Source organism: Sinohyriopsis cumingii, chromosome 11, assembly GCF_028554795.1.
Source record: "Sinohyriopsis cumingii isolate HCF-2022 chromosome 11, ASM2855479v2, whole genome shotgun sequence".
Taxonomy (NCBI): Eukaryota; Metazoa; Mollusca; class Bivalvia; order Unionida; family Unionidae; genus Sinohyriopsis; species Sinohyriopsis cumingii.
In genome coordinates this window covers 101,890,820-101,900,501 of record NC_142971.1, presented here as the reverse complement: position 1 = coordinate 101,900,501, position 9,682 = coordinate 101,890,820, and the positions used below count along the sequence as shown (strand labels likewise).

Sequence of the window (9,682 nt, the reverse complement as noted above, 5' to 3'; positions counted from 1 at the left end):
TTTTGTTTTCTTAAGAAATCTTTCTTTTTACACCATTAATTTTAATGTTGTCAGTGTATTGCAACCTAACATGCTTTTTTAGATAGACCATTCTTTTTAGTTGTCAATCACATATCTCACTTAACTGGAATTCCATTGACTCTAGGACACAAAGCAACATTTCATGTTTAAAAGTATTTATAGAAAAAGAAACTTGCCAGGAAAAATGTAGAAAGTATCTGCAACTGATTAAAATTGATGCTTAATCTGTTCTTTCAAACCAATTGTCAATCTTAAAAAAAATTTAAACTGATTCCTAATGCTAAAGCCATGACATTAATTGACTATATTTGCTTGTATATCGTGTATAACCAGCTGTAAATTGTGTATACCCAGATATCTGCCACCACATAATGCACTGGTAAATCTAGTCTGGGGTTCACCAACAAAATTTGAGTCCAAGCATAAGTTTAGAATCCAGTGATCGGATGGGCTAAAAATAAGATCAGACAGGAGATGCAAAAATCACTTACTGTATTAGAATGCACATCATCGCAATTCAATTCAGATAGAGATTACAAAATTTCCTTGATACGCTGTGTTTCAGTTCATGCCACAGACCCTGATTTAGCATAACAGTATGTAACAACGGATTCAGGTCTACAGTTGGACATGCATTATCAACCAAGAAATGCAGTGTATCTTCGTTATTTCTCAAGTAGTTTTCATTGTTGCATCCAGTCTCCTTTGTATGTTTTGTCTACATACATCTTATAGAATTGATGAATTGGTATAAATTTATATTGTTTTACTATGCTTTTGTATCATTAACACTTACCTGCAAGTGAATATCACTCATATCTCTGTCATAATTTTTTCAAAAGTATGTTAACCTTCCTAACAGATGTCTGAAAGTAATTCTGAACATTGATCTATTATTAATAAAGAACTTTTCATCTGTAAGTTTGGTTTTGATTTTATTATTCAAAGATCCTAAGTAACCATTTACTATTCAACATAAATGTCATTAAAGTTAAATAAGAGAACTGACACATGATCTACATACTATCTTTCAACAGGAAACCAATTTTAGTCACTGTGGACAAGGAAATATACAGAAGCATTCAAAAATAAGGCCTTTAATTTACATTAGATAGGTTGCTGATCCAAACTGAGAGTGCTGTACTTTTTAATGTAGTGTAATATTCCCTTATAAAGTGTAGGAGTCAAGATGATTAATCTCCATCAGTCCATTGTTTTTTTAAGTTTCTTTCTTATTCTCTACCTTTCCATCTGTCAGCCTGTCCTGTGTGTCTTTTTCTACTCAGCTTGATCATAAGGTAAATTCAATTGATTAAAGTTCATGCAAAGCCAAGTTAAAGATTTAAAGAGGAGAAATGTCTTTAAATTCTAGTTCTGAACTGGTATCCATACTGCTGAATTCTTCATCCTCATTTATGTCCCAAACCTGCAATAATAAGAATTTTAATTTAGATTGTGAAGGTTACAAATTAACATCTAGATAGATGATCAGGTTGCAAATTAGCATCTAGATGATCAGGTTACAAATTAACATCTAGATGATCAGGTTACAAATTAACATCTAGATGATCAGGCTACAAATTAACATCTAGATGATCAGGTTACAGATTAACATCTAGATGATCAGGTTACAGATTAACATCTAGATGATCAGGTTACAAATTAACATCTAGATGGTCAGGCTACAAATTAACATCTAGATGGTCAGGTTACAAATTAACATCTAGATGATCAGGTTACAAATTAACATCTAGATGGTCAGGTTACAAATTAACATCCAGATGATCAGGTTACATGATCAGGTTACAAATTAACACCTAGATGATCAGGTTACAAATTAACATCTAGATGGTCAGGTTACAAATTAACATTTTGATGATCACATACAATTCAACTTCAAAATAAGAATTGAACATTTTAACATCAGATTTTTTTTTTTACAATGGAGGCCCTCAAGGATGTGAGTATTACAAGCTCCCACTCTCACACACATGCACATTATTGTGTGTATGTATTACACACTCCCCTAACATACATGCACATTATTGTGTGTGTGTGTGTGTATTACAAACTCACACTCCCTTAACATATATGCACATTATTGTGCATTGCAAACTCACACTCCCCTCACACACATGCAGATTATTGTGTGGGGTCCCAAGTGGTGTAATGTGCTCACCGTTACGGATCACTGCTATCTCACCTCTGTTTGCGTGGGTTCGAGTCTCGGTTTTGGCAAGTGTGGATATGTGAGAAAGCTTGCCAGTAGCTTCTTGTGGCTTGTTAGTTCTTTCCAAGGTTTTCCCAGGTTCTTCCTCCACCATTTATACTGGCCGCCATGTATAGCCTATCTTGTGCTGAAAAATGTGGTTAAACCCTACAACAACAACATTATTATGTGTTTATTACAAACTCACATTCCCCTCACATACATGTCCATTACTGCATGTGTGTATTACAAACTCACACTCCCCTCACACACATGCACATTATTGTGTGTGTATTACAAACTTCCCTGAGCCACATGCATATTGTTATGAGTGTACTACAAACTCCCATTCCCACTCACATACTGTGTTAGTGTTTTACAAACTCTCACTCATGTATATGTGTATTACTGTATGAGTGTATCAAACTCCCACTCTCCATCACACATGCATATTACTGTGAGTGTATCACAAACTCCCACACCCCCTTATACATGCATATTGTTGTGTGAGTGTATCACAAACTCCCATTCCCCCACATTATTGTTTGAGTGTATTACAAACTCCCACACAAGTTCACATGCATATTATTGTATGAGTGTATTACAAACTCCCAATCCCCCTCACACACATACATACAATCGTGAAATTCTTGAGCGATAACATGATTTTCAAGGCGACAGCTGTGGTGACCACAACAGATATATGATTGCACGATTTTCATCCAGGACCAACTAGATATCCGAAGTAATCATTCAACCCCTTGTCAATATGGTCATCCATTTAAGAGTATAATAATAAACTGAGGATGGCTGACATAATGGTCATTTTGGATGTTTGATTGGCATCATTTTCATTTAGGACCAACTAGAAAACATGTCTTTTTGTAAAACTCCATAAAAAAAATGACCATCCATCCAGAAGGATTAGAGATTTGGTATGATTGGATTGAACCCACGCCCTCCCACATCCAAGGCAGATGCTCTAACTACTAGACCATCAGAGTGGTAAATCTTGCATCTGATTGTTACCATTCTAGAGGCCATAATTCTGATCTGATTTTGACCAAATTTGGAATATGGTGAAGATATCAACAGAGTTCAATAATAAATGAGATTGATGCATATTAATAAGGTGATCTAGCATCTGCTTGTTAAGCTTCCTGCCTCTCTTGATATTGTATTTCTGATTCTGTTTTGATGATATTTGGCAAAATAGACCTCTATCATCATGAGGTTAGAAAAATACAAGTATGAGCAAGACCCATACACAATAATTAGGGAAGGGAAAATTTGGCCAGGTACTGGGTCTAGGTACCCGGCCAGGAACCTGGTAGAGAACTCTTCAGTCGGGTTGAGTATTTCCAAAGCCTTGTTGGGTCTGGGTGGCCAGACTGGTACCCATTGATCCCAAATAACAATGAAGTGATCTTGCAGCCAGATGGCTGGGCTTGCTGGCACTTTATTGACTCTTGTCTGATTTGATTTTCATCAAACGTGGTATATCGGCTTATGTGATCACGATATTCAATGGTTTTTAACATGATCTCCACATATTTATTAGGTCATCTTGCATCTGATTGACTGAACTTCTTGATACTTAAAAAGCATGTTTCTATGATCAAAATGTTAATCAAACTTAAGGAAAATAGACAAACATCATCATGGTATTAGTGAGTCTTATTACAAGGAATACCTACGCATATTGTCAACATCTCTATTGAATATGATTATGAATTAAATCCACTCATATTAATGACTTGACATTGAATATGATTGGCTGATGCTGTCAACACTCAAGCAACTATATTTCTTATCACATTTTAATGAAACTTGTTATATAGACTTATATTCTCAAGATGCTGGATTAGTTTGCTTGTTAGCAACATCTATCACTATTTATGAGGTAATCTTGTATCTGACTGGCTGAGCTTGTCACCACTCTAGAGGCCAAATTTCTTCAGAAACTAGATTTTGCTCCAAGATGGAAAATAAGCTTATATCATCATTGTCTCTGAGAGGTTCTACAGTTGGTGAGATCTGCGAATATCAATGAGATGATCTTGCATCTCACTGGTGGTGCTTTATTTCCTCTCTTGATGCAGATTTCTCATCCAATTTGATTAAACTTGGTAAATAGGTTTATATCAAGAAAATCTTGTATGAGTTCTATTATGAGCAAGAGTTATGAACATTAATTATGCTTTTATCTTTGGAAAAAGAAAATTGTCAGAGTATCATTGCAAAATAATAACATGGAAATAATATAATATTGACAGATAGCTCAGATTCTACATAAACCAACTTAGTGAAATGGTGGACTGTTAGTTTAAGAAGTCAGGTAAGCCTCTTTTTGACTGTTCATTCAATGTCAACTGTTAATTATTTCCAAAAAAGTAAACAATGAAAAATTGTATTATTTACCTCAGCATCTATTGTATCTTGATGCATCTGTGTGAGACCTGTTAAATCCTCCAAATAACTGGGTTCATTAAAAGCTTGCAAAAGAAATCTAAAGCCTCCCTCCAAGTATCCTTTTATTACCTGTAAGTAAATACATGCTGGAGACGGTGATGTAATATATCATGGTCTATTGTGTCAAATGCTGCAGACAAATCAAGGAGGGTGAGGACTGTAATCTTTCCGCTATCCAAAGCAGAGAGAATGTCATTAACTACTTTTAGAAGAGTTGTTTCAGTACTGTGACAAGGGCGATATGCAGATTGTGCATTGCTAAAAAGGCTGTTTGAATTTAGATGAGATGCAAGCTGGGATAGAACAACCTTTTCTAAGATTTTTTATATGAATGAGGGATTAGAAACTGGGTGGTAGTTCTTTAAATCGTTATGGTCTAGTGTTGGTTTCTTCAGCAGAGGTTTACAATGGCAGTTTTGAAAAATAATGGGAATTCCCCGGATGAGAGAGAGGTATTAATAACATCAGTTAGTGAAGGCAATACTGGATCTAAGCACTCAAGCAGCAGTGATGTTGGAATTGGATCAAGCTCACATGACTTTGGTGCACTCTTCATCAGGATTGTACATACGAAATCCATAGAGACAGGTTCAAATGCTGCTAATGGTTGCTGCTCAAATTCTGTATCCCAACTGTATGGTGGCAACGAGTCAATTGAAATTGTGGTGTCAAGCTTATCTCTAATGATCTGTACTTTGTCATGGAAGAAATTTACAAACATGTCTGGAAGGTCAACTGGTGAAAAGGTAGTTGGAAATGGTGTAGATTTGTTCCTTGACATTAGCTTGTTAGTAATCTCGAAGAGCTATTTGCAGCTGGATCTTAGTAGTATAGTGGGCTGATATTGCTGCATGGACTATATTTGTGACATTCTTCTTAGAGGCTTCATAGATATGCTTATGAATAGTGAGTCTGGTGGAAAGCCAAAGCCTTTCAGCTGTACGGCCATCTCTTTTAGCAGTGCAAAGCTGGTCCCTAACACTGCTATACCATGGAGAACACTTTTGAATTGATACTCTTGGTAGCTGGAGCATGTTTGTCAAGCAATGAATGCAGGCAGTTATCGAGTTGTTCTGCAGTAGGAGGTAAGCAAGTTGTTAGGTTTGCTTGGATGTCATGCATTAGTTTGGTTCTATTTATCATATAGAGGTTTCTCTTAGTAGCAGATAAAGGTGGAGGGTTAGGGACTGATATGTCAAGATGGCATATAATGCAGAGGTGATCTGATGCAAGTTCATGGGATACCAGTGAGGAACATAGAATGTTATCATCAGGTCTATGAAGAATCCAGTCTAAAATGTGACCATGTTTATGGGTGGGTTGGTTATCTGACTGTTTGAGGTTGAAAACATTAATGGAATCTAGGAGTTTTTATGTGTTTGGGTTTCCGGGACAGTCAAAGTGAAAGTTGAAATTCCAAGAATAATCAGGTTGCCACCTATTGAATTTCCATACTCCAGGAGATTCAGAAACTGCTCCAAAAAGAGAGATTCAGTCAGCTTGTTTTTTCTACTAGGAGGAGGGCAGTATAGTAAACAAAAATGGACTGACCTTTGCTCCCATGTGAGTGTGATTTGGACTAGTTCAAACGATGTGTGGTCGAAATTGAATGTTGTGGTGTGGTTAAGACGTTTGATCTTGGAGTTCTTTGTTTTGACAGCAATTCCACAGAGAGTTACGGGGGAAAAACTTGGTGGAGTAACCAGTTGGTGTTAGATCCGCACACTTGGGCTCACTGCCTGATGTTTTTAGCCATGTTTCTGTCGGGAAAAAGACGTCAATATTCTGGTCATTGATAAAATTAACTATTTCTGTGCGCTTTTCCGGTGGTCCTACTGATTGGGCATAGAATAATGCAATACGCAGAGGTATCTCTTGGATAGTTGACACAAAGGTTGACGAATTAATAGGGATTTGAATTAGGTTATCTAAATTAATGGTCGAATTTTTAAATTGTAGAGCCGGAAAGGGCATAAGGGAGATAACTGGAATTCTCCGTTTTACGCCAGCCAGCCTTGAAACGTTTCTTTTTTCGCTTCTGTTTACATTTAGGTAATGATGAATGTAGTCCCAATTCGTTTAGTCTAGAGCACAATGTAGTGTGGAGAGCCAAGGAGTGGTCATTTAAAGTAATTAATGAGGGTCCATCATAGCATAAACAGGTTGACTGGGCGGGTATTACGTGATGGCGGTTTGTTTAAATAGAAGTTGTAGGAGTGGAGCAAGACAGCTGAGAAAAAGTCTAATTGTTCTTGTTTCCAAAACAAGGAGATGAAGAAACACATATGAACTGAACAGCCAATACATAATGAACACAATAACGTAGACAAAGACAGGCAACAAGCACAAATATCATGAAAACGGCACAAAAAACAGAACAGCTGCATCAAGTCTGTTAAGCGATAGCGGCCATCTTGAATTCCCTCAATTGTTTGCATTCCCTATAACAAAAATATCAGTTTTATAATACTGTATTTCCTAAGTGGGAAGCACTGCTTTTACCTGTACAGTGTTTTCCAGCAGACAGGCAAAACCTTGTTCCTGTTTAGTTATTGATAATTAATTTGTCACTTGATTTGGAAACCGAATTGTAAATACTTTTGTAGAGACGACTGCTTATTGAGAGTGATAATCACTGTTTCAATTTCACTGAAAAGAAAATGAAATTATAAATGCTGGTAGAACTGTTGAAATGACATATTCTGTACAATGGAGAGTTCACCAAAAATAATCAATTTCCTACTTTAATAAAATAATATATTTAAATAATAGCAACATCTAGTCACATATGGAAGTGCAGATACTTCACCAGCAAAATGAGAAGGAGTACTAGTATTTTTGCCACCAAAAAAGCTTGACACCAATGCTGTGTGTGTGTGTGATTTTGATTTTTAACGTAGCTTTAAAAAATTTCCAGTCATATCACTATGATGTCTGCAGTGTGGCAGTTTATAGTTATGTCTAGCACTAGAGGCATCATGCTGCAGACATGTAGCATCATGTCCCACCCAGTCACATTATCCTGATAGCAGGCTGACCAGTCCTAACACTAACCTCTTAATGCTGAGCACCATGCAAGGCGGCTATTAGTATCATTTTTGTAAGTCTTTGGTATGATTCGGCTGGGATTTGAACCTGCGACTTCCTGTATCTTAGGCAGATGCTCTAAACACTTAGGCCACTGGAGTGGTCCCAATGCAGTGTAACAGTTCCATAAAGACTTAACTGCCTTGCTTAGCACTCAGGATAATGTGACTGGGTGGGACATGATGCTGCATGTCTGTGGCATGATGTCCCAGTGCTAGACATCACTATAACCTGCCACACTGCAGACATCATAGCAATATGACTGAAAAATTATTAAAGCTATATTAAAAATCCAAATTTCACACACACACACATACAATATCTATATTAGTGGTAATATCTGTCTCTGTCAGTGGTAATATATATTTATATTACTGGTAATATCTATGTTATTGTTATTATCTTTGTTAACAGCAATATCTATGAAGAGGCACATACAGTTCTGGAGCAAGCTGTACATTTGTCAAAGGCTCTACTAGCTGGCAGTAGCTGGTGGAATCTGGACAGGAATCCTCGAATCTAACAAAGGAGAAAGATTCTTGATTATTATATATACATATGACTAATAATGGTTTCTTGTGTTTGACTCAAACCTTTGCTAATAAAGCTGGCCATGTATACATAGCCAGGAGCAGAGTTGCTCAGCTGCAAGAATTCCAAGATTATTGCCACAATAAAAACTTGCCAAAAAAATATTAACCAATATGAGATTCAGTAGAGACACTGGTCTATTGTACTTTCCTGTCACTGCTGCTGTATGTGGTTTACATTTTGGTTGTAATATATATAACATTTCAGAATTAATAGTGCCATATATACTTGCCTTTAAGTTAAGCCAACTGCAAACAATGTTGACCCTAATTTGTTATCACATAAAGCACCAGCAGATCATGGTGTATATTGTTTGTTCTAATGATTACTCATAACAAACTGCATAAACCCAGATTTGCCAGCAGGTTCAAACTTATTTTGTGAATATCTATATTGTGTGTTTAACTTTTGTCCATGATTGTAGGTTATAAGGGTCATTTGTAAGCAAATAATTACATAGCTAACTTTTATCCATGATTGTTGACTAATACATTAATATATTATTTGGATATGAGTTCAGGACATTGGTTTTCCCCATGGAAAATCCATTATCTACCTGTCTTTTGCCAGGTAGTCTGCTAAAATGTATAAACAGACCTGACCTTGTTTATGAATTTGATGAAAAATTACACTGTAAATGACCAAGATCCATGGCATTTTGTTGTGTCTTAAGTCAGCTGACAGTTTATATATGTTTGAATTGAACACAATTATGTCATTCCTATTTTAACTTCTGTCTATTGGAATCAGTCTTTTAGTTCTGTTCAGTTATAATTTGGGAAGATTTATTTATTTAAATCATTCACTGGAATTACAAAGCACTCATTGATTCATTTGGACTAATCACTATTTTGAGATTACTGTGAATTTATTCAAGGACCTTCTTAATTATATCATTGTGAGACATCAAGATTGCAAGTACAACAGCACATTTAAGACTATTTGAACATCAGCACATTCAAGATTGTGATTCATTCCAAACACCACCGAAATTCATTTGGAACACTATGCTTTTGTACTTGTGATAGAACTTTCTAGACTAATTTAAGATTTTATTCATAATAGTATAAGATCCTTTTAAATTTTTACTTATAATTATTACTATATATTGCTTATTTTTAAGTCAGGACTTGACTTACATAAGTGAGTAAAACAGGTAATAATTAAAGTTAGATTATTTCTTAGCAAATTTTATGACTCCATGGTTTTAAACTAAGTAGTAGAAAATAAATGAACCTGTTTACATTTATGAGCTATGAATTTATTCTTGGACAATGCAGTTTATTAAAACGAAGAACATTT

At 35.8% G+C, this 9,682-nt stretch overlaps 1 protein-coding gene across 2 annotated transcripts in view; it reads right to left on the bottom strand.

Moving 5' to 3' along the window:
- Positions 1–496: 496 nt before the first annotated feature.
- LOC149789178 (ubiquitin-like modifier-activating enzyme ATG7) overlaps positions 497–9,682 on the bottom strand; it is a 76,566-nt gene continuing 67,380 nt past the window's right edge. For both annotated transcript variants that reach the window (XM_089975319.1, XM_089975320.1), the window contains exons 17-19: positions 8,228–8,308; positions 4,652–4,771; positions 497–1,447 (exon numbers count right to left, since the gene is read on the bottom strand). In XM_089975319.1, the coding sequence (XP_089831445.1) occupies positions 1,364–1,447; positions 4,652–4,771; positions 8,228–8,308 (285 nt within the window). In that variant the 3' untranslated portion in view covers positions 497–1,363. The remainder of the gene's footprint in view (positions 1,448–4,651; positions 4,772–8,227; positions 8,309–9,682) is intronic.